Source organism: Microtus pennsylvanicus, chromosome 20 (genome assembly GCF_037038515.1).
Source record: "Microtus pennsylvanicus isolate mMicPen1 chromosome 20, mMicPen1.hap1, whole genome shotgun sequence".
Classification (NCBI taxonomy): domain Eukaryota; kingdom Metazoa; phylum Chordata; class Mammalia; order Rodentia; family Cricetidae; genus Microtus; species Microtus pennsylvanicus.
Window position 1 is genome coordinate 2,149,697 of NC_134598.1, and position 24,988 is coordinate 2,174,684.

Below are 24,988 nucleotides of genomic sequence, written 5' to 3' on the forward strand. Positions count from 1 at the left end.
GGTGTAGGAGGTCTTTCAGTATTTGTGTTGCTTTCTGTGGTTAATCAATAAAGAAATTGCTTGGCCTGATAGGGCACAACTTAGATAGGTGGAGAAGACAGAACTGAATTCTGGGAGGAAGAAATAGCAGATTGAGCCAAGCCGCCATAAAGATTATTAGAATTATTAGAAATGGGTTGAATCAAGATGAGAGAGTTAACCAAAAAGAGGCTAGAGTTTATGGCTCAAGCAGTAATTTAATTAATACAGATTTCTGTGTGGTTATTTCAGGGATTAAGCTAGCCTGGTAGTGGGACGTGGCCCGCTCCTCCTTACTACAGGTGGGAGAGCTGGCCCTGTCCCTCATCAACACCTGAGGCAGGTGGGAGAGCTGGCCCTGTCCCTCATCAGCACCTGAGGCAGGTGAGTGGGAGAGCTGTCCCTGTCCCTCATCAGCACCTGAGGCAGGTGAGTGGGAGAGCTGTCCCTGTCCCTCATCAGCACCTGAGGCAGGTGAGTGGGAGAGCTGGCCCTGTCCCTCATCAACACCTGAGGCAGGTGGGAGAGCTGTCCCTGTCCCTCATCAGCACCTGAGGCAGGTGAGTGGGAGAGCTGTCCCTGTCCCTCATCAGCACCTGAGGCAGGTGAGTGGGAGAGCTGTCCCTGTCCCTCATCAGCACCTGAGGCAGGTGGGAGAGCTGGCCCTGTCCCTCACCAACACCTGAGGCAGGTGAGTGGGAGAGCTGGCCCTGTCCCTCATCAACACCTGAGGCAGGTGGGAGAGCTGGCCCTGTCCCTCATCAGCACCTGAGGCAGGTGAGTGGGAGAGCTGTCCCTGTTCCTCATCAGCACCTGAGGCAGGTGAGTGGGAGAGCTGTCCCTGTCCCTCATCAGCACCTGAGGCAGGTGAGTGGGAGAGCTGGCCCTGTCCCTCATCAACACCTGAGGCAGGTGGGAGAGCTGGCCCTGTCCCTCATCAACACCTGAGGCAGGTGAGTGGGAGAGCTGGCCCTGTCCCTCATCAACACCTGAGGCAGGTGGGAGAGCTGTCCCTGTCCCTCATCAGCACCTGAGGCAGGTGGGAGAGCTGGCCCTGTCCCTCACCAACACCTGAGGCAGGTGAGTGGGAGAGCTGGCCCTGTCCCTCATCAACACCTGAGGCAGGTGGGAGAGCTGGCCCTGTCCCTCATCAGCACCTGAGGCAGGTGAGTGGGAGAGCTGGCCCTGTCCCTCACCAACACCTGAGGCAGGTGAGTGGGAGAGCTGGCCCTGTCCCTCATCAGCACCTGAGGCAGGTGAGTGGGAGAGCTGTCCCTGTCCCTCATCAGCACCTGAGGCAGGTGAGTGGGAGAGCTGGCCCTGTCCCTCACCAGCTGCAGCAGGCAGGAAACTGACTTCTACACCTCACCTGGGGAACACAGCAGAGCTGGTCCCGAAGGTCTAGATGTGGGAGAACAAACCCAGAGGACAAGAAAGCATAACCGGCCCCACCCCTTGCTCATCATTACAAGGGGCGAACTAGTCAGGGCAATGCAGGAGAGCGCACCCTGCTGGTAAAGACAAGCGAGCACTGGCAGGTTGACCAACCCTGCAGCTGCCTAGGCCCAGAACCAGGGCTATGGGCTGAACCAACCCAACAGCCAGCCCATCTGTGATCCACTGGAGCACACGAAGAGACCCATCCTGCAGACTTAAAGCTGCAGGATCTACACACATAGGGTAACAACAGAATAACCCAGAGGAGTCCCAGTGGGGGCCCAGCGTCAGACTCCTTGCAATGAACACTTGCACGCAAAGATGCATGAATAAAAGGGTTTACCACGTGACTCGCTGTGTTACGCTACTGCTTCCATGATGACACTGATTTTTCTTTTTTTCTTTCTTTCCCTTTTTCTCCTCTAATTTATTTATTTGTGGAGAAGATTGCACAAGCAGGGGACAGATGCTAAGGAAGGAGGAATGTGTGGGATAGAGAGGCATGATGTGAAAGACACAACAGAATAAAAAAAAGGTAGAAAAAGAAAGAAGAAAGAAGGACAAAGTGGCAGGAATACTTCTACCAAACAAGGCTGCATGTAACCCGGGATAAAGTAGTTTTGTATCTATAAAACTAACAAAATTGAGAAAGGCTGAACCAGTCCAAAACTCTTTCATGTTCATCCCCAAAACCCTTTGTTCAGAGATCCATTAGGGTTAGTAAGCAACAACAGACATCCTCAAAACCCTTTGTTCAGAGATCTGTTAGGGTTAGTAAGCAACATCAGACATATCATTGAGTCTCAGTGACTCAGGATACTAGATAATCATATACCATGCATGAGTGTTTAAAAACATTTTTAAAAATCCATCCATCCATCCATCCATCCATCCATCCATCCATCCATTCATTTATTCATTATTTTATATATCTGTGTGTGCCTGTGTAAGTCAGTATGCACAATGTCAGTGTCTCACAAGACAAAAAGGGGACCAGAGTGCCATGTTGGATCTCCTAGAACTGAAAATATAGGCAGCCGTGAGTCTTCTGGTGTGAGTTCTGGAAACCTGGTCTGCTGCGGGCAAAAGCATGTGATGTCACCCTCTGAGTCACCTATCCTGCTCCATCTTAAGGGCCTCGAAAGAAGAAACCCATTTGGTTCAGTGAGCGGCACTAGAACCAGTTCACACTGAACCATAGAGAAGAAAACTGCACCAAGATCTGACAAATGATTTGTGGTTTTGGAATTGACCACACACAATTTAATTTCATCGTGAAGCAATCCAACAATTCTATTTTCTCTCTGAGAAAGCTAGACCTGACTCCCAGGTCTAATCTTTTAGATATTTAAAATGGGGTGGGGGCATAATAAGTCATCAACAAGCAAGCTGCAATAAAGCTGTGGCTACAGCTTATTAGGTTTAATTTTACGCATGAGTGACCTTGGACACCTAGTATTTGACCCCTAAATGGCCCCAGCTGATCCCAATTACTATCTGTGTGTGTGTGTGGGCGTGCGCAGTGCTCTCTCTCTCTCTCTCTCTTTCTCTCTCTCTCTCTCTCTCTCTCTCTCTCTCTCTCTCTCTCTCTCACACACACACACACACACACACACACACACACACACACACACACACACACACCTGTATTTTCTACAAGCCAAGACATTAATAAGGCTTTGTTTTCATGCTGAAAGTCAGTTCTCACAGATGACTGACTGTAGTCCTAGGGATGTGTTCTGCTAATACTGGTCACACTAAAACGCTTGTAAGACATTTTTTTTTGTCCATAGGATGCACATGAATTGCAAAACTATAGTTTACTCTTTGCTATTGATTCAAAAAAATCATTTTATATGACATCTTTTGTTAAGGAGTACGGTTGCCTTCACAACAAAATAATACATGTTCATCTTTAGGTCCATCACTAGGTCTAGATATGCATGTCACTGCCCAAACTCATGGTGAAACCTGTTTTAAGTCAACAGTATTAACAAGTGAGGCTTTGGTGTTGTACAAGCAAACCTCATGAACTGGATTAGTTTCTTCCTAAAAGGAACTCCCTGAGAGCTGCCTGCAACTTTCTTCCAGCAAGCTGTTCACATGAAGTCGTAGATGTCACCTGGGAGAAACAGGTCCTTGGTAGATTCCAAGTTGGCTGGGACTTTGATTTTAGACTTTTAGCCTCCACAACAGTGAGAACTTTCCGCTCTTTACAAGGTGCGATCAATGGGATTTTGTTATTACAGTTTACATGGATTAAAATGGCCAAAAAGGCATGGTGGCCTGTACGAATTAGACTCAGTAGGGCCATAAAGCAGACAGACATGTGCAAGTAGTTCATATGATTTTGTTATCTGCTCTAGTCAGTCTCTCCCAGACTCAGGGATAAGTGGCATAGAAGTCATGAAGTTGGGTCATTGCGACATTCCACAGGGATCACCATGAAGCTCAATGGGAAAAAAAATCCATTCTAACACTAGATAGAAACAAGAGTTGGGTACCAGAACAGAATTGTGTGGAATCTAGTGACAAGATCATCCTGTGACTTCTTTCTTAAAGAAACTAAGCAAGCCACCCTCAATTAAATGTTTCCTTCATAACCGTTGCTGGTCATGGTGTCTCCTCACATCAACAGTAAACCCTAAGACACTATGGGAGGCCTGACCTTTTCTGAATAGAAATGCAGGGGTGAATGAGGAGGAATAGAGAAGTGGGGAGGGGAGGAGGGACTGGAGTCAGGATGCAAAATGAAGATTCATGTTGAATGAATGAAAAAAGATTCTTTAAGAGAGATTGAAGGTTCAAATTCCACTCTATTTCCACCACGCTATTTCATGAACATGTGTGTACTGAGTCCTCACTGTGCTTTAGGCACAGGTGACTAAAGAGAAGAATCAGCGTGTTGTTGCAATTGGCTTGAAATCCATTTGAGAGACAAGAAAACCCATAAGCATCTGGAAGCTGGTGAATCAAAATAAGATCCTCGTTCTCATTAGGGTTGTGGCACTGGTGGCACCATTTAATTTCCCCAAGCTGTGGCATCCCCATCAATGACATTATGCTTATGGACTAGACGGAAGACGCTGTCATCTGAAGAGGGAGGAGTTTTCAGTGTAGGAAATGGCTGAACAGGAAATGGAGAGGGAGATGGGGGTGGGGGATGCCATGACAGCAGCTGGCTGGCTTCTAGGAGGGCTACTAAAGGAAAATGTGTACTAAAGTGGTGTGACATTCTAAAATCAAAACTAGGATTACCGTCATGCTCCTCCCCAAACCTACACTAAGAAGGCTTTGGTACCAAAAGAGAGAAGAAGTAGGTGACGGTTCATTTGCTGTTTACTGGCTGAAGGGGAAAGATTTCCTCTATTGACTTAAACATGCCCTGAAATTTGAACTCTGTAACCCAAGGTAACTGTTTCTGTTACACCTTTTAAGACCTGCAAGCAGAATGGGTTCTCTAAACAGAAATGAACCTTTGACTCATCCATCTGAATTTACTCCTTGCCAGAGAGTTGCGGCATTTGTAGAAAAATTGCGTTAGGATTGCAAGGACATGACAACCCTAAGTGTTTCGGCCAATTAACAACTTTTGTAACAGCAAAGACCATGCTCTGTGAAAAGAGGATTTTCTTTGGCAATTAAGCTTAAACAGCGTTTAAAGCTACTATTTCGAATCAATTAAATGTTCTTACGGACATCTACTGCCTCCTTTACTGCTTCCTCTGATATTCTTGGTGAATCATTAAGTTAACAATTTCTGATCACTGAAAATACTTTATTTTTCACATTTTCAATATGTCACTGTACTTCAACTCAATATTCCAGTCCAAATAGCAGATCTCTTAATAAAACACACAAGTAAGAGTGATTAACTTCCCTTGGGGGAAAGACATCAACAATACGCTGCTGGGGACCAAACAATCAGCTATTACTGAATTCCAGGCACCAGGCTAATATTTCCAGCTACGCGGGTCCTTGAGACTCAAGCTGCCCATTTTGCTTTTAACGAACAAGGTCAAAATCACGAACTAAAATACTGAGACTCTGAGAGCGCACTTTACACCTCAGGAAAAAAAAATGCCTCGAGGCACTGCGAACTGCTAACTGTCTTTCCAGTGGGTCTAAATATTAATAGACACATCAAAGATAAATATATCCATCCCTTGGAATCAACTCCTATTCTAGTTGTCTACACTTTGGTGTGACATAAAATATAATTTAAACATTTATTAAGCTCTAACTCTGGGCTAGCCTCGGTGCAGAGGGAATACAAAGTAGAAAGCAGAGAAAGTAGAACAAACCGAAATAGAAGAATTTAGAGGATATAGGATGAGGAATGAATTTGTAAGTCCCAGTTTGTCAAAATTTAATCAGGCGATGCCTTCTACTACAAAAGACGTGGAGAGAACATGTGTAGACTATAGACAAAGTGTTTAGTTTAGTTTGGAACACATTGATATCTGAGATGACGGAACACTCAGAGACAGCCAGAAATACAGACTGTGAGCTCAGTCGTGGTGTCCAGGCTGAAATGAAGAAAAGGAGATTGGCCCTAATTTCAGAGCAGCGCAAGAGTCAACATGGGGGGAGATTCGGGCAGTGATCAGAGAGAAACGATTGAGCAGGAGAGGTACACACATGTGAGACGGGAAAGACTAACGACCAAAGTGATGCATCACCTTCAATTGATAGAGCAACGTGAAGACATCAAGGAAGTCTTCAATATCACTAAACTCAGAATCAGGGCACGCTGATGGTCTTTGCTGGAAGACTTTTGATGGAATGGCAGCTAGGGGAGACAAAGAGTCATAGCCAATATTCAATCATTTGAATATTACCTGGGAACACCAACGGAGTGCTGGAGATTAGAAAGTAAGAGCCGTGCATTTGAAACATTAAGAAAATGAGAAGAGAGAAAGTAGGAAATTTGAATAACGAGAACCCAGCAATATATCTTCAGCTGAGAGTTTGTGGAGCAAGAGGAGGAGAAGAAAGCTGCATTTTGGGAAAAGAAAAGACTGTGAGTAGAGATAAAGGCAGAAGATTGGTGGCTAGGGTTGAGAGGCCAGATAAGGCTCGAACATGTAAGTTTGTCACACAGCTAACCACAGTTACACAGCCTTTTCCTTCCCACAATGTCAGCCGCATGAATGGAGGCGTGAAGACCACAGAATGTCAGCTGGAGCTAAGAGTGAAGGGTGGCAATCTGTGAGGCTAAAGTTTCAGGGGAGACAGATAGTTGGGGGACCTGACGATATCAGGGAAACAGATGCCCAAAGAAAACAATCAAAGACATTCTGACATACAGAGAGGGTGGGTGAGGTTGGAAGAATTTGTTAATATTAATTCAAGGTCAATGGTTAGAAAAATGTGGGAAAATAGGATATGTGAAGGAAAGAACCAAACAAAATTCAGAGCCATTTAGTGTCTTAACAGACTGATTCTCCAAAGAGACAAGAAGAGAGACACAATGTTAAATATTCCAAGTCGCACCAAATAATTTCTAAAGTTAGCTGTCATATCTGAAAGTAAGAGATCACTACCACATCAATAAAGTATGGCTAGTTTTGATAACTTGGGAAATATTCAACCTTAAGAAGGAAAATGAAAAGAATGAAAACCAGAAGCCCTCCAGATGTAGAAAAGTGTGCAGCTAACTGGCTCAGACAAACGTAACACTCCAAGTAGGGCATTTGGGCAAAGGCAAGGTCAGCAGGCACAGTGCAAATGACGCGCACTGACACAAACAGTCCCTTGATCAAATTTGTTACGATTCACAATTGTACTCATTCAAAATGCTTATGCCTCCTCTGGATAATTTCATTCCATTTGAGAAATATGTCCTATCAGTAAATTTGATATGTGGGTGTTTATTCTGCTTGAGGGTGGGAAGAACATGATTCATATAACTTAGTAACAGGGAATATGAATGAAGAAAATTAGCTTCTATGTGGCTTTCCTATTCTCGTGAACTCTAGAATTTGTGACCCCCAAGAGAACTCTTCCTGAGACAGATTTATGTCACAGTCTCATTTTCGTTCATACAGATGCACGAGTCTTACCATATTTAACCTTTAATAATTGAGTGTTGGGTGCCACTGACACAAGGCTAGACATCAAAAATTAGACATCCACAGTTAGACAAAGTTATATGCTCAGGTGTTTCCAGAGTTTTATACAAAAGCCTATCAAGGTTTCCACCTTAGGGCTGATCAATGGATCATACTGATGAAAAGTCCCAATCTCTACCAAATACGTTGTGGATTAGAGACATCAGTTTTTAATTTAATTTAATTTAACTCAGGATTAAACAACTGATGTCATGTAAAAATGGGATGAATACAGTCCGGTACACGGCATAACTTAACTTGAAATAATGGCAGGAGCAAGGCTGAACAGAAAGGATGATCTTGTCACAAAATGATGAGGACAGACGGCAGCTGCATGTGGTGCCTCTTCCACTTCCAGACACATGGAATTATTTCAGAGCTGACTTAGCACCCCATACCTGGTGGTTTGAGGTTGCAAGCATAAAGAAGCCCTTGAACAGTGCCATGGGGCAGAAAGGCATGGGCACTGCCATTAGGAGCTATGGGGAAATAGGGGGACACTGTGATCAGAATAATGCCGGTGGCATATCTCCCTCTTCCAGTCAGAGAACCGTTGTCTAAGCCTTTCTAGTCATTGTGCGTATGGGAACAGTGACTGTATGCAGTAGTAACACAATTTCTGTATGGTCAGGGCACTGTGTTCAACTCTACAACTCCACTGGCAAGAAACATCTACTGATGGTGAGTCACTGTCCTTGGTGCTTAAGTATGAAAAGTCACAAGAAAGGTAGTTGTAGAAGAGAGTGTGTGTGTGTGTGTGTGTGTGTGTGTGTGTGTGTGTGTGTGTGGTGTGCGAGCTTCAAGTCTATTCCTAGCTCACTATGTAATCCTAAATTCTGTTTTTCCTTGAAGTCTTAAAAACACAATAGCTGAGCAAACACTGTCATTGGGATTAACCGCAAAATCAGAGGGCTAGGCTTCTAGGTCCAATACTTCTTCCTTCTAAGATTTCCTTCATGCCTGTTATCTGAAAAATAGTCCTAGGAACACCATTACCTCCAACGCTCTGGGACTTTTCAGTATAAGGGTGGTATTTAGTTTTGTAAGTTATAAAAGTTGGGCATAGATAGATAAGACCAGCCATAAACAATAGTTCCCTGGTGCTATGATTTCCCCCACTCTATATCATAGCTGAAGGCATACAAATCCAAACAGGAAATTACCACCAACTGCTAAGGACTCAGACATGTCACTCCAACTTTTGACTGCTCTTCCCTTAAAATGATCACAGCAATAGGCAGGGGAAATAAGGGGCAACGACTTTCAGAGCCTCACGTTTTTAAAGGACACTTGCTGAGTTAACTTATTTGCATGCAGATCAGTTTATCCAAAAGTGGAATCATTTATAAAAACTTTCACTGAAGCTATTTGTCCAGCTGCATCCCACATCATGTCACTGTTGGCCTCACATTATATTCTGGCAGTGTGGGGCATGAGCCAATCTTGATGCTACACACAGGCCTTATCTGAGACTTAGGTCTGGTTTTATCTCCACAGCGGGGCTTCAAAAATCAACCGCCACTTTTTACAGCTGAAAATTTATGAGCCACAGAGCACAGCCGAGAGGAACACAACACAAAAGCACAGCGCTGTCCTAGTGATAACCAGCAGCACCTGTTATACAAAACATTGGCCATGGCACTGAAGTCAGGCATAAATTTTAAGTTTGTTGCTTAGACACACATTTCAGGAAAACAGTTTAGATGATCAACAGAAAACAAAAATATGTTTTCATCTTATATTGGATACATTTTAAAATAGGAAAGCTGAATCATATTTAACAAACGAGTAGCCACTGATTTGGGAAAATAATTAATATCCCAGTAAGCAACAGATCTCTCTACTGATACCTATTACTCGAGATAAAATAAACAATGGCCAGGTATCAGGTCCAATTTCCCATTAGGCACAGAGAATGGAGATGGGGTGGGCTCTGAAACCTGGCTTTGTGTCTGGAAACAAGCATGCCCATTACACACATAAACCTTAAAATTTTCTATAGTGTGATGAATTTCAAAGACTAGGGAGGAGCTGATATGTGTGTTTAATATAAAACAATCAAACAGTATCCTCTAATTCTGTGGCATGGGCAGTTTTTTGGCTAAGCCTTGTGCTTAGTGATATTGAGAATTCAAGTTTAATTCTATGATGTCATTATCAAGGCGGAGCCAACCATTCCCTCCTTTCTGAAAAGCACATCTCTGCTGTGACTCCAAACTTTGCAAAGCTGGACAAACAGACCACGAGCGACAGCTACAGACTCCCCTTTCTGCGAAACAAAAGCTTTGCCTGTAACTTGTGTCCCTTTGGGCCTCTTCATTATTCCTGCTAGTGAGCTGGTTTAGAGGCTTGTATGATCAGGCCTGACTTTGAGTTTATATTTCCTCCCTTCCTAATCTACTATGCCTAGGAAGAGATGCATTCTCAATTTCAAACCACTGGCTTTCCAAATAATCATTAAGAAAACAACCCATTTCAGAAGAAGAGGAGGAGAAAAAGAAATAAGCATTTCTTATTTATGCTATTTAAAATATGATTAAAGAAGACATTCTTAACTTCATAACACTATAGAATCAAAGAATTTCTATAACATACATCTGCATAGATTTAGTATTTAAAATGAACCTAAAATTTATTTTTAAGCATCTGTAGGCCCAATAGCTGATATTTAGTTTTAATCAACAGATTCAAATAGCTGGATTCTATGGATGAGTTCTTCAAGGAGTCTTTTTGACTTTGAGATTATGTAATAGTTGGGAGAGCAGAATAGAATTCTATCACTTCTATTACAGATTCAAAATTGCCAATGCGATTGGGTCCCCGCCCACACTCCAACTTCAAAGTGAGTTAGTGGAGGCTGTGTGGAGTATTTGTGTGATTCCTTCTACGCAGGATTCAACTCTTAAGGGAAAGTGGGGACAGGGAATGGTAAATAGACAAGGGGCTAAATGAAAATACCACCTGCCTAAACATGTCCCCTCTGTATCCTCTCTGTGTAGCTGTGTGGGCTGTGCGCGGTTCTGTGAAACGTGGGCTGTTGGCTAGACTCATTAGTAAACCTGCTGTCCTGGGCCTTCAGGGTACTGCACCAGGACCCTGCACCAAGAGTTTGTACCCCGCTGGACAGATGAGACACTGAGCAGCACAAAGACCCTGTGGATTCATCTAAAGTCACCGTTGCTCAGCCCCATTAAGATTTCCATCTTTAGAAGGAAGGGGTTTTCATGGAAACCTTTCGGTAGTTTTCACTTCTGGCACTTCTTGCTATTAAATGAAAATAAGCAATCATATTTTCATACTAAAAAAGAAACCTCCACTACCAGATCAGAATTAACCAGTATAAGCTTTGTTTCTGGGTCTAATCCTTTCTCACTCCAGGAACTTTGGGCAGCTTGGGTGGTCCTGGAGACCTTAGAGTATAGACATCCCCTTCAACTTCCCCTCCACCTACTGTGTCTGCTGCTTCACTCTCCCGGACTCTGACCAGTGGCTTCTCCCTACATCGTGACCTCTGGACGAATTACAGATTCCCAAGTACTGAACCATTCATTATGCTGGACCCGGCCTGCATGATGTGTCGAATCCTAAACCAATCCCCAAAGGATGAACAGTGCATACTACAATCAAGACAGATTGGATCGATCAATAATGACAGAATTCGAGTAGAAACAGCAGTATTTGAAATACGAAGACTGCTCCTTTCCAAAGCAAAAAAGCAGTTTCAAGGAAAACAATCAGATGCCCACCACACCACACAGAGAACATTAAAGAAAGCTTTTCATTTTTCATTAAACACATAAAAAGCTTGCTCATCTTTCAGTAGTAAACATAAAAAGGAATAAAAAAAGGGAATGAAATTTTTTTTTAAAAAAAATGCCACATGGGATGTGGGCCCAATATGGGCAATCTTTTGAGTTTGTATAGTTAAGACCAAAACAGCACCGAAGGAGCTACTCACCTCCATATGCCTTATGTTCCACCAGTGACTGGAGAACGCAGGCAGAGAGAGGACACGGAGTCTGAGCGCACTACGTTCACTACAATCTAGAGTTATTTGGGTGGGAATAAAGACTTTATTTGTAATGCTTTATCAGACTATGACAACAACCGACCCTGTAACGTAGCACCTGTGTAGAAGGAGCATTGCTTCCAGTAGTGTTTCTTCCTTGCCCGGAATCGAGGATGTTCACATCGGAAAGTTTTAACTAAAGTTGCCTGTCCTCCTTACGGTAGGATGCCGGGGAAGGGTTTTCTACACCAGACAACAGGCCTTACTAACCAAACTCGGGCTAATTCTATTATTCTCAGAGTAACTGCGCATGCCCCACAGATGTAGTCAGTGACAAAGCAGCTGGATTTGCAAAGCCCGGGACAGATGGGAAGTGATGCAGAATGTAGGTCTTTGAGTCACTGATAATCAATCATCAATATCACCTATAAATAAAACATATTGAATTAACTTATAATTTTAAATTAGTAGTTAGATGACTCAGAATTAAAAATAAATTACCAGGGAAAGTGTCCCATTCATATGTATATAAAGCTTAGATCATAAGTATTAGCAAAAGCCAAACTGTACATACAGAGCATCAGACAGGAGAATGAGACCCAGGAACAGAATACTTTCTCATCCCAGTTTCGTGATGCTCACATAGTCAGTTGGGTCTTCACAAATCACTTAACTTGCTGTGTGTTTGAGTTATTTATCATCAAAGAAATATACAGGTCAAACAACACAGATTCTAAAGTACCTTCAAGTTTAATATTCCTTTAAATTATTTCATGCAGAAAGAAACACAGCTCGGGATAATAAAGCTGGTGATATAAAATACCCAACAAATGGAATATGCCAGCCAATCAATTTTCAGCCAAACAAATGCACTACAGATGGAAAACAATTCTTTCAAAAGAAAAATGAAGGGGACGGTAATAAAACAGGCAAAATGCCTCCACCATGTAACCAAGCCTGTTTCTTTATAATTGTTGTTTCTTTAAATCCTCCAGGGACTTCTTGAGTCAAACCAAGTACAGTGAAGGCTTGAATCATCCAGGATCTTACACCCAAGGCCTGTCAGTTTGATGATCACTGTCTCTTCTACAGAAACAAATGGCTACTGTATGTCAGCACTGAGGACCGAAAGATGGCTAAGCTTCCTTGCCGCCCCCCCTTCTCCTCATTCCTCCCCTACAGCCCAAGAAACCCAAGCACACTACTTACTCAGCTACTGCACGTATTATAGTAGGGGCTAAGCATCTTTTCAAAGTATATGTCACAATTCTCAATCTATCTTTCTGGCATATTTATCAGGAGAGAGAATAGAGGACAGTGGTTCAGTGGAGACAGGGAATTGTTACATGGATTTACAAAATAAACAAATAATAGATAAACGAAAATTAATCACCCACATCACTGCCTAAAAATGCCCTCGCTGTAAGCACCACCCCCCACCAAGCTTGCTTTATGTCTTCAGAAGAATAATACACAGCATTGTTTCAATTAAATAAAAGTAATATATTAAATATTAAGATGAAGCCTAAGTCGCCTTAGTGGGACTTTCAAATGCATACACCACTTTAAAATAACTCAGCTAAAATGTTTTAATATACACACATGTACACCCGAGAACTACAGCTCAGCATAAGCAAACAGCAACAAATGAAAATAATTTGTTGATACAAATGGTCTTTCTTTGAAAGACAGCTGTGTTCTCCTCCTCCTCCGGGTTCACTTGAAGTGACCTCAGGGGGAAAGGCTAAGGGTCACTGTATGCTGCCAGGTACTGTTTTCACACACAGCTCTGCTTCCGCAGAGGTAAGAAGAGAACCCAGGAGAGTCGTTACCATGGAGGAGTTCATGCCTAGTTCAATACCATAATGCACCGGCAAAAGGTGCCAGGGCTGTAGTTGGGAAGAGACAAACAGGTCCCTTCCTTTCAATAATTCAGCAGAATAGATTGTGGCCAGTCAGTACTTTTGTCACAGCTAAGAACAATCCAAAAAGAATGAGGAGGTGACACACCCTATCTGCTTTATACCTTGAATATTATCCAGTGTGAATTAAGAAAACATGTAACAGTAGAATCAGACATTTAAATCTGTATGGCAGATAAAATAAGCCTGGCTAGTAAGAACCTTAAAAACTCACAATAATCCAATATTTAGCAGGGGAAAAGGTAGTGAGCATAATAAAACTGCATTTTAGGGTCCAGCAAGTTAGATAGTTCCTTTAAGATAGTCAAGGAGATGATTTGGTTTAAACAGCAGATAGAATCCTTTGTCTAATTCTTTACCTAAGTCACTATGGTGATAGCATTACCTTTAGTACCAGTTCCTCAAGAGGCTGGAGCAGAGAGCCCAGTACTGGAGACAGGACTGGGCAATAGAACAAGATGCTGGAGCTCCTGCCTCCCTCCCCGACTACCACTGTTTTGTTTTTTGTTTTACCTGAATTGATATAAAAATTGAAATATAAAATTATGATTTTGTACTTAAAATCCTTAGATTTTAAGACACCCTGTGTCACATTTTATGCACCAAACCCCAGGAGTGTGTGGTGATTTGCCTAAAGCTTCTGTCTTGTTTGCTTAAATTCCAACTCTAGAATGTGGAGAGAATGGATAAGTGACAAAGGCAGTTTTTTTTTTTTATAAATTATTTCATTCTGCCTCTTGTACATAGTTGCATATGTTGATTCTAAATAATGTGCAAAGATTTTTCTTAAAAACATAAAACAAAACAAAGCAATCAGTCTATTACTGTTAAAACCCAGTTCTGACAGGGTTGTAGAGAAACCATCCATTTCTAGGACAATCTTTATACCACAGCATCTGGTCCTGGGAGCATCTTAATTTTGTCTTTGGCATTTAATATGATAGCTGAGGGGCATCTAAGATAAAGGAAAAGATGATAAACGTCTCATTTAGATCCCAGAAAAGAATAAACATTACTTAGAATAAAATAAAGTACTAGAAAGCCCTTGAAAGAGAAAGAAGAATCTGGGGTGTATTTTCTGGGAATCCCTTATTAACTCAATTTTCCATTATCAGATGATCAATTTCTTATGATGAACTGATAGAAAACTTACATGGCAGAGTTAAGTTTCACAAAAGGAAAGAAAAACACAGGAGACAAAGAATAATGATTTTTTAAATCAATGGTATCATCAAATAAGACATAAATATCATCAATAAATTCTACCACACTCTCAGCCTTAATATAAATGGAATTTCTCCACATGTGATGAGATACAAGGGGTATAATTTGGAAGTTTATAAATAAATTAAATTTAGCTGCATTACCCATCTGAGAAGATTAGTTTTTGTGTTTTTTTTTTGTTTGTTTTTTGTTTTGGTTTTTCGAGACAGGGTTTCTCTGTGGCTTTGGAGCCTGTCCTGGAACTAGCTCTGTAGACCAGGCTGGTCTCGAACTCACAGAGATCCGCCTGCCTCTGCCTCCCGAGTGCTGGGATTAAAGGCGTGCGCCACCATCGCCCGGCGAGAAGATTAGTTTTAAGAGTCAGGTTTGCTATGTATACTTTACTATAGCAGTTAAATACAAGTGGAATCTCCTCTGCTCGGTCCACAGATGTCCCATGAGGTCACTGCACCATGTGACAGGTCCTCTGCTCAGACTATTTAATATTTCATGGAACGCCAAACGCCAGACATCAGTTCACTCTAACACATTCCATTCAAGTTGTAGAATTTTGAAGTTGGGGGCCCAAGAGCCAGCTAAGTCTACAAGTTTTCAACTGCATCACATTTTCTGGAAGAAAGGGTGCTTCCAGAAAAATAAGCGAGCAAGCAAACAAAAACACCACTGGATCTTATTTTTCCGTGGAAAGGCAAACACTCAGGCTGGTTAGCATCTCATCCTTAGAGCAACCATGAAGAATCTGATAAAGCATGATTTTCCCTGAGTTTTTCTCTGAACTTGATGATAACGATTATTACCCTCATCATACTTTCTTTTTAGTCTATTCTTGAAAAGCACTTTACCCTGCTGATGTGTTTTTTCTTTCAACAAATTTATTTTAAAAATAAAAAAGAAATCCCAGCAAAACACGTAGAATGCAGGCATTTGAGAGATTTTGTTTGAGTCAATTTGTAGACACATTCATCACAGCAGAAATCACAGAGGGTGTGAATTAGGCTCTAGACTCGCTGTGTATCGACTGCAAGAAATGTCTTCAAGGAATGGCAGGCCAAGCGGTGTTCTTCAGCTCCCCCACCCCACTTCCTATATTTCAGAATTACTTCGCATGCAAGCTGGCAGTGTATTTTTTTATGTGTGCCACAAATCCTAGTTAAATTTGAGAATATATCAAGGAAGCTAAATTGAGGAAACATAGACTGTCACTACATTAGAATAGATTATTCATGAAAAAGCACAATAACATGGAGATAGCTCTGAAACTCAGACAACACTGTAAAAACATTAATAGCAATACCGTTCAGGCAGATATCAAAGAATTACAAGTGGCATTATTGTGTTCTGGCCACTACCTAAGTTTTCAGCCCTCAGCCCTCATCAATCACAGTGGGTTTGGTCATGTGGAAATAATTCCCATGGCTTTCACTGCCACAGAAATTGGGATCTAAATTATTTATTAGTTAATGCTCAAAGGGTAGAAATGGAATACATTCATGGTTATACTTCACAGGGCAGAAGAAAAAAATAGGCTTCAGGTACAAGTTCATAAAGATTCTTGCTCAAAAAGATAAGACATAATTTTAAATTTTTAAAATGTAGATCGCACATAGCTGTCATCTCCCTCCCCTTCATTTGGGCACACAAACTCAGTGATTTTGGCAAGGAGATGCTTTCTCTCCACACCCTGAGGCATTTCTGGATTTTAAATCTATTGGGACCTGTCTAAGCCTCACCAGGAACTCAAAGCACTGGCAGGTACAAGAAAATTTCTAGTTCTCTATTTTAAAGTCAATTTACAAATGTCTCCATGTAGGTATTTTTTTATTCTACAGGTATTGCTGCTGCTAGCTGACAGCAAACAAGTTCCCCTAACCTAATAACAAAATTATGAACATGCATCAGAGAAAAGCATTTCAACTTCCTTGTACAAACAGCACGTTTCATCACAGATAACTGTCCAGAAGTAGGGACTGTGAGCGTTAATCATGAACACCAACTCCAATATAGACAACTACTTTCAAACAAGCCAACCTTCTCTGTTTTGAAAGGAAGAAAAATACACACACACATATTGGAAAAATAACAACTACAACAGAACATATTCTAGCCACCTACAAGACAGATTTTTTTAAACAGCTGCTTAAAATAAGAGAATCAATTACATCTACGATATTAACCTGTGTGCAGACCCGGACTGGCCTGCTCACAACAAATCAATCACATCACACAACACCACCTGGTAAATCTTTTCCATCCAAGAGTAAAGAAACATGCAAGGTTTATTGTTAGCCCTGGCATGTGAGGACCAGGAGACGAGGGTGGAGGGAAGCGCTTACTTCGAAAATGCTCGGAAGCGTAGTAATAGACATCCTCGTAACCCTCTTGGTAATCCTCTTCCGGACGGTACTTTTTCCCCTTTCTTCTCCTAGATCTCCGAATCTGTTTGACGAATCCCAGGAAGCGGTCCATGCCTGGCTCCCGGGGAGGCGCTGCGCAGCCAGCAGCAGAGCGGACAGCTCAGCTGCTCTGCGAGTCGGTGGAGCATGAATGACCCTCAGGAAGCCCGGGGACCTGGACACATTACCCTCCAGCCTTGCTCCTCCTGCCCCTCAGGGCCGAGAGTTCTGCTGCGGAAGGGGAAAACATACCCGCGATCTGGGAGTACCTTGATGAGACCTTCTCATTTAGCCCAAGAAACTGTCAGATCTGCTTTTTTTTTATAAAGGAGGGGTGGGGCAAAGAAAGAAAGTAAGATGATAATAAAAGTAAGATAATAATTAAAGGGAAAACAAAACAGCGAAACTGTGGGCTTCAACTTGTTTTCACACCAAACAAAAGTTGAGGATTTTCGGCTGAAGCAAGAGGCATCCCGGCACTAAAATGTCACTACCCAACACCTCCATCACCAAGGCGGGTGGGGAAGCTCATTAGTCACTGGACTGAACCAAAGCTAGGGACAGGCTTGGCTTTCCCCACTAGCCAATTCTTCCCACTCGAATTAACATTCCTATGCTCAAAGCTCAGCAGGCACGTGAAAACTTCCTAGAAAGCTGCAGTTTGGGAAAAGAGAGGCTGGTTAACTCTTTGCGCTCTTGGCAAGCCACTCTAGGGATCCGGGAAGTGGTTTCATCCATATGCACAGCCCTCTTGCTGACTGAGTGTGCTGTATGTGTTAATTGGAGCAGCAGGGGGAAGGCTCAGCAGCTGCTTTCAAAGGACACATTTACCCCACTGGGCATTAATGTATTCCAATCGCTGTTTGATCTAAATATTAAAATGCGCTTCTCAGAGAAGCTTCTCACAGGCTTAGTAACAGCGCTCCACAATCGGCAAAGAAAGGAAACTGCCTGGTTTTCAGAGGAGGGGAGCACAAATAATCCAACTTTGAGTGCATGAAATTCCAGTAGGACTCAGGCTGAGCGGTCACGCTGTTGAACAATAAAAGAAGCTACTTAAAGGACAGGCGACACCGAATTCTTAAAAGAAGAACGTTTTTAAATGTGTCCATACCTTGTTTATGTTAATCTTTAAGAATCACAAACAACTTAAAAAACAACAACAACAAAACCCAAAACCCCTGGCTATCAAAAATACTTGAGGTGAAAGGGCAGAAGTCCGCTAAAGGTGAACTGAGTAAGCAGGAATCCTATGTAACCATCCCCACTCCGGGCTCTTTTTCATGGATCTCTACACAGATGGGGATTTCTAACACCAGGAACAAGCCCTCAACTCCCAGCCTAATCCATCATGCATGTCAGTATATTACCTAGCAAAGTAATGATATTCCACAGCCCCTTGTTTCCAGAAATGTAATTTAGAGAAATGTGTCTGACTGAATGATGGTTGTTCAATAACAATATCATAACAAGTTTGCACAGGCGTCCCAGGGGGATTGGCTGTGCTCACAATACCTGTTGTTTGGCGCCCAGGCAACCCTTCTCTTTTCTACACTGAGGCAGATCTCTGTTTTCAGCTATAGACTGCTCATGATGAAGCAGGGACAATTTTATTGAGGAAGTCAAATATTTACTAACCAAGAGCATTTCAGCTCTGAAGTGTGTGGAGTTACGTTCAACAGTTCCATGAAATCCCCCCTGCTCGGAGGTTTCTCGTTTTGTGTGTTGGAGAAGGCTTTTGGAAGAAATACAAACTTAATGATGCTGACAAAAAGATGCTATAAAATGTGTCATGAGCATCTTTAAACACCAACAAAATTCACTGTCCTTAGGTCCTAAGTCCTTTCGTTATTACTCTGCCTTCCTCAACCAAAACAAACCAGAACAATTAAAATAATTAAGCAGAATCTTGAAGATCTGGAGTCTAGACTTTGAATAACAAACAGTAAATGAGTGGCAATAACAGCACATGGCCTCTTCAGTCAGCCAAAGAGCATGCACACAAGGGCGTGCAGCCCTCCATGGAAAAGAAAAGAAGGTTCAAACCATTTCCATGGCCCCAGGTTATCAACTCAATCAACACTGTAGGACCAGCGAACAGAACACAATTTGGCACTAATTTAGAGATTATCTTGCCTACTCAAAAGCTACTTGCATAAAAAACCAAGTCTTTCCTATGTGATTGTTCTTGAAACAGAGTGTGCTGGAGAGTTTCGTGTCAACTTGACACAAACTAGTCATCTGAGGGAAGCTCAAAGGAGAAAAAGCCTCCATGGGATCAGGCTGTAGGCGAGTGCGCAGGCGCTTTCTTAACTGGTGACTGCTGAGGGAGAGCAGAGTCCTGTCAGCGCTTTCATGGCTTTAGAGTTCTGAATGCATTGCAGGCTCCACCTCAAAGTTTTCCTGTCTAGCACTCGAAGACCAAGGCTGATGTTTATAGTAGTCCCGGACAACTGTCAAGTGAGTGAAACGTGGCTGTGTTTGTCTCACCAAGGCGTTACACCTCCGCAGAAACAGCCCCACCCTGCAGCTCCAAGAAGGCAGCGCAGGTCTGGTCACTCCAGCCAGTGGTCCTCCCTGATGCCTGCCTCCACAGGTAGAGTGCACTGATGCCTGCCTCCACAGGTAGAGCCCAGAGGCTGCTAACAACAGCTGTGGGGACAATCATCTCCCACAGTCATGCTTGATTTGGCTTGGCTGAGTGTTTGGCGTTTATTTTTACCTAAAACTGGGTCAACATATGAAAGTCAGAAGATTACACAAATTAACCAGGTATTCAATGTTTTCCTTGACGTATGGGAAGACCTAGTAGCTCTGGACCCAGTTCCATATAGTAATGATAGAGAAGAGCTGAGAAAGACTGTGACCCAACAATAACTCTCCGCTTCTCACTTAGCTATAGCCCCCTCTCCTGGACTCAAACCTCTCACTCAGTCACCTATGGGCCCTGCAGGCATTTGTGCCCATGGGACAGGTGGGGAATCTATTTGAGTAGCTAGTTCCCAAACACTAACTACTTGGAAAGCACTGGCAACACCCTTCTCTCCTGTAGAGAAGCTAATTATTGTACAAGTGGGCTTTAGTGGAGCTAAGGGTCACTAAAGCATAGTATTAAATTCCTAAGACAAAAAAAATAAGGTGTTCTCATGAGAAAACAAGATAGCTTGAATTATTCAACAAAATGTACTTCAACCAAGGATAGCTAATACATATTAACATACACAGGCACACAGACACACAGACACACACACACAGACACACACACACACACACACAGAGAGAGAGAGAGAGAGAGAGAGAGAGAGAGAGAGAGAGAGAGAGAGAGAGAGAAGCACTCATTATTTTCCTCCTGGGAAGTAGGCAATTGACTATAAAGCACTTGTATGGTTTCTATATTCTTCTGAATTAGGTTCCCCATCTGCTTTTATTAAAAGAGTAGGCCAACTATTAAGACTAAGTCTTTAACCTACAAAATCTCCTAGATTGCTTATTAAAGGATACTCTTCCTTGCACATTTACATTAAATGATGGTTATGGTATCTTCTGAGAGGTATTACGGAACACACAGTCTATCTGACAAATATTTAACATGCTGAAAAATCTAGTCCTTTGAGATGCTGAGGTATCTGCGTGAAAGGTCAAGAACTACAGACCCCCAGGAAAGACACTGTGCCACCCTGGGAGAGGGCCGAGTGGGAGGGAGGAAATACCACAGTCCCGGGACCCCAGGACAGACACTGTGCCACCCTGGAGAGGGCAGCGCGGGAGGGAGGAAATACCACAGTCCCGGGACCCCAGGACAGACACTGTGCCACCCTGGAGAGGGCAGCGCGGGAGGGAGGAAATACTCCATCTTCAGGAGTGATGACAAGGCATTCTCACCACTGTAACAAGCTTTATAGTGGAAGAGATTTATCTCATGCTCTTTGCTAAATGAAATCCATAGATTATGTGTCTCATGCATACATAATTTTAACATAAAACATCTTAATAATGTTCTATTTAAATATCTTTAGCAATATTGAATAAATGCATTTAAGGGTCTGACGACAATAGAAGACGAAGTTATATCTTTGCAATCACTTATAGTATTATTTTTAACTTAAGATGCGATCAAAAACCACTCCCTACATCAAATAGTAAATAAGATGGTGACAAAATGAACACCAGAATAAATGTCTGTATGGTCTTTGTGTATCAAAGCTGCAAACAGTATGACAATGTGCCTCTATAACCATGTTAGACTCATGAACTAAAATAATTAGGAACAAATTTTGTCTTACAAACACATTTATCATATGGAGATGTGAGAGGTGAGCTGAACACAAACCGCATTTCTGGTTTGTAAACATTTTTTTTAAACCTAACTTCAGTACTGTTTGCATTGTGGGCTACTGTCTCTAACGTGCTGGCAAACCCTATACATACTACACCCTGTTCAGCACTATGACAAGCCAATACATGGGGGGAAAGATGAACAAGCAAACAAAAAGAAAAGAACCCTTATTTTCAAAAGGCTTTTCCGAGTCATTCCTAAATGAATAGCTAATCGGATCCCATCCAATCACTTACTGTTGGGGTTGTTTATTAAATAATGCGGAGTCGGAACCTAAACAGTAATGTGAAGCAAGTTTTCTGGTTGGAATCAAAGTGGATGAACTAAGCTAATTCATGCATCTGTGAGGTATTTCAAGGTCAACCCTCTACTGCCAACAAGATTTTAGTGAAAAAGACAGTGCAGGACAGTGCTTAGCGTCTGAAACTGTTTGCTTACTGAGCGTGAAATGAAATTTAACTGTGGTATGTCTGCATTTGTAGATTTATTATGGCTGTTTAGACTTCTTGCAAAATGAAACGTCAGGCAGTCATTCTGAGGTTCTGACTATTTTAGGCTTCAAAGGTCTTACATGACTTTGAGGCTATTCTTTCAGTTTTTAAACATCACTTTTCTTTTGTATCCCCCACTTTGTAGAATTAACTAATATTTTTATTTACTGCCTAGATATGAAATAAGCACAAGAGAGAGAGAGAAAATGAATGTTTAAAAATAATTTTCAAATTTGCCTTGTTTAACGTACTATCTTAACATGGTAAGAGCTTTAAAAAGATTCGATGTGTGGAAATTCACAGATTTTTCCCCATTGAAGGTATAAGATGTATTAGGAGAAAGATTTAGACTAGAACATCTCTTGCAGCTACAAGATGGTATTGCATTCATACAAGATGCTTTCAAGTGATGAAAATGTACTGTTGGCTATGGAGTCTTTTAAGGTACTTGTGAAACTTCATAAGGGGCATTTAAGCCCCATATAGTAGATCTAAAAATTGTCTAATGTCTTCTGATTCCTAGAAATCCATACATGCTCTCTGTCCCCACTTCTCCACGCCCCCTTCCTCTCCACAACTTGTCTTTCTAAATCACTTAGAGAGCAGGAAAAAAAAATCTACCTTGAAATAGCACAATTTATTTATTATTTGTTTTGGGGGTGGCTGTTTTTACCAAAGTATGAAATTTCAAAAAATATTTTGTAATTGATTTATTTGACTACAGAAACATTTCTTAACTTAAAATATTTTCCTGTAGTCTGATGTGTTTTAGGGGTTGTAAAGACTAGCATAATTATATTTTTTAGTTTCTTCTAGGTGTTTCTTCATCTTTTTGGACTTATTCTCTTGTAACCAGTTCTTAAACCCCTAACCTAGTCCTGTTAACAGCAACACTTGCTTTGTTTGTTATCAGATCTCTCCCGTGACATCGACATTTTCAGAACTTCTTGTTAGAAGTTCTCTATCTAAAATGAACAGGGTTCCTGCTTCTCCTCTCACTTTCTATTGAACTTCAGCTGCCTCGTCTATTTGGCTGCTTCCTTGTTCACCTGCTTAATTGCTCCTCACACGTATTGCAAATAAATATTTATTACACAGTGGGTGTGCAACTGGAGACGGTGAGAAACACTAAACCATCCTTCTTGATGGTGGCTGTATTTACAAGTTAGGGGTTTAAATCCATTAACTGAAATGGGGCTTTTGGAATGTCTATGGCTTTCAGGGCTCACTATTCACTCTATAAAGTATGTTTAGTGCCTCTGACGTGTTAGATCCTTGATCCACGCATGCTCTCACTGACCGTTACAATGTGTCCTATTTTAGAGCCCTGCTAGCTCATTTTGGTGTTTGACACATGTTTTAAGGAAGACCCCTGTGGAATTAAATAGTATGCTTCCGTGAGCCATGAACAATGTGTGTTTGGCTCATGTTCAACCAGATTCATTCACTGGACAAGTGTACACCATTTGTCAGGGATGCCAGGCACTGTTCCAGCAATGAAGACAGAGTTGTGTGCAGAGGGCAGACCTCCCTGCCCTTGGGTGTCGCATACCTGATCAAGGGGCACATACATATTGGGAAGCACAAACCATGGTTCTGGAAGTGGTCCACAAGGTGATGATGACAGAATCTGACAGTGGGACATCTGGGAAGGCTTTCCAAGAGGAAAAAGAATTTCAGCTGAAGGTAAACAAGACAAAAACATTCAGCCATACAGAAGACTAAGCAGCACACCCAACAGGAACACACAAGAAAGACCAAGAGCCTGGCACTGGGCCAGGGACAGTAAGACAGTCACTACAATGTAATGTAAGAAGCTACAGGTACAGTCAGGAGTGCCTCAACCTGAACTCTACAGACTGGGGACAATGTTCTACATTAGCGAGAGGCCCATAGAACACCCTCTGGCGTTTTAAGGAGGGAAGCATCAAGAACTACTTTGCATTTAATACAATAAGTCATTCTTAATAATGGTGGGGAAATGGGCAAGATTAGAAAAAGGGCTCTGAGTCAGAAAGTAAAAAAGAGTTGCCTATTGGTTTGGGGCTTGAATAACTGGAAGGATAATTAATATGGGATTTCCCTTCTGTATGCTGTTTATAACATTGGTTAATAATGAAGCTGTTTGGGGCCTGTAATATGGAAGAACAGAGCTAGGCAGGAGAAACTAAACTGAATGCTGGGAGAAAGTAGGCAGAGTCAGAGAGAAGCCATGTTGCTCCACCAGAGACAGAGGCTGGAACTTTACCTGGTAAGCCACAGCCTCGTGGTGACACACAAATTACTAGAAATGGGTTAAATTAAGATGTAAGGGTTAGCTAATAAGAAGCTAGAGCCAATGGGCCAAGCAGTAATTTAATTAATACTTCTGTGCTGTTATTTTGGGATTCTGGGCAACCAGGAAATGAACAAGTGGCCAAGTGCCCCCCACACAACAAACTGGTGCTCCAACATGGTTGACTAAATCCACATAAAACCTGAGAGTACTTGGAAAGATACTAAAAAACAAAGCCTAGCTGCATTTTTTTTCCCTAATGGGCTTTGTTTGCTGGCAGCAAGCTGTAGCTCCTTTAAGAGTGGTTTTCCTGATTCAGTAAAAAAAGCTTCACCATTTTGAAACAGCAGCTTCCTGGGCTATACTTCCAGTATGAGCCATGACAAGGTCTGGCTATGGAGCATTTAAGTGGGTTTTTGTGAGTAGAGAGCTACAACTTGACAGCACAGACCCTCTGTGTGCCTGAAAATGGGGCAATGTGCATGGCTCTCAGAAGCAGCAAAAGTGTCTCTGCATGTTGGTTGGACTGCATGGAGCAACAGGCAGGATTGTGGAGTTGGTCTTAGCCACGCCCACTTAGCATTAAAAAATGTGTTCCTAGTCAAAAGATAATCACAGATATGCAATAAAGACAAATTCAGACATAAAAGATCTCTAAATGGGTCACAGTGTCGGATAAATGTATGTAGGCTTGGGAAAGAAAAGAAAAATAATATAGAGAGATATAAAAAGAAATAAATTGTTAAAAAATAAAACAAAGACTTTAAAGA

The 24,988-nt window shown here is 42.0% G+C and overlaps 1 protein-coding gene across 10 annotated transcripts in view; it reads right to left on the reverse strand.

Moving 5' to 3' along the window:
* Positions 1-24,988, reverse strand: part of Grip1 (glutamate receptor interacting protein 1) — a 625,790-nt gene that overhangs the window by 362,114 nt on the left and 238,688 nt on the right. For 5 of the 10 annotated variants that reach the window (XM_075954111.1, XM_075954110.1, XM_075954107.1 and 2 more), the window contains exon 1: positions 17,057-17,296. The exons of 3 other annotated variants lie outside the window; for them this stretch is intronic. In XM_075954111.1, the coding sequence (XP_075810226.1) occupies positions 17,057-17,189 (133 nt within the window). In that variant the 5' untranslated portion in view covers positions 17,190-17,296. Of the gene's footprint in view, positions 1-17,056; positions 17,636-24,988 lie in introns of those variants that run through there. 2 more of the 10 variants (XM_075954115.1, XM_075954114.1) reach the window with 2 other exon arrangements.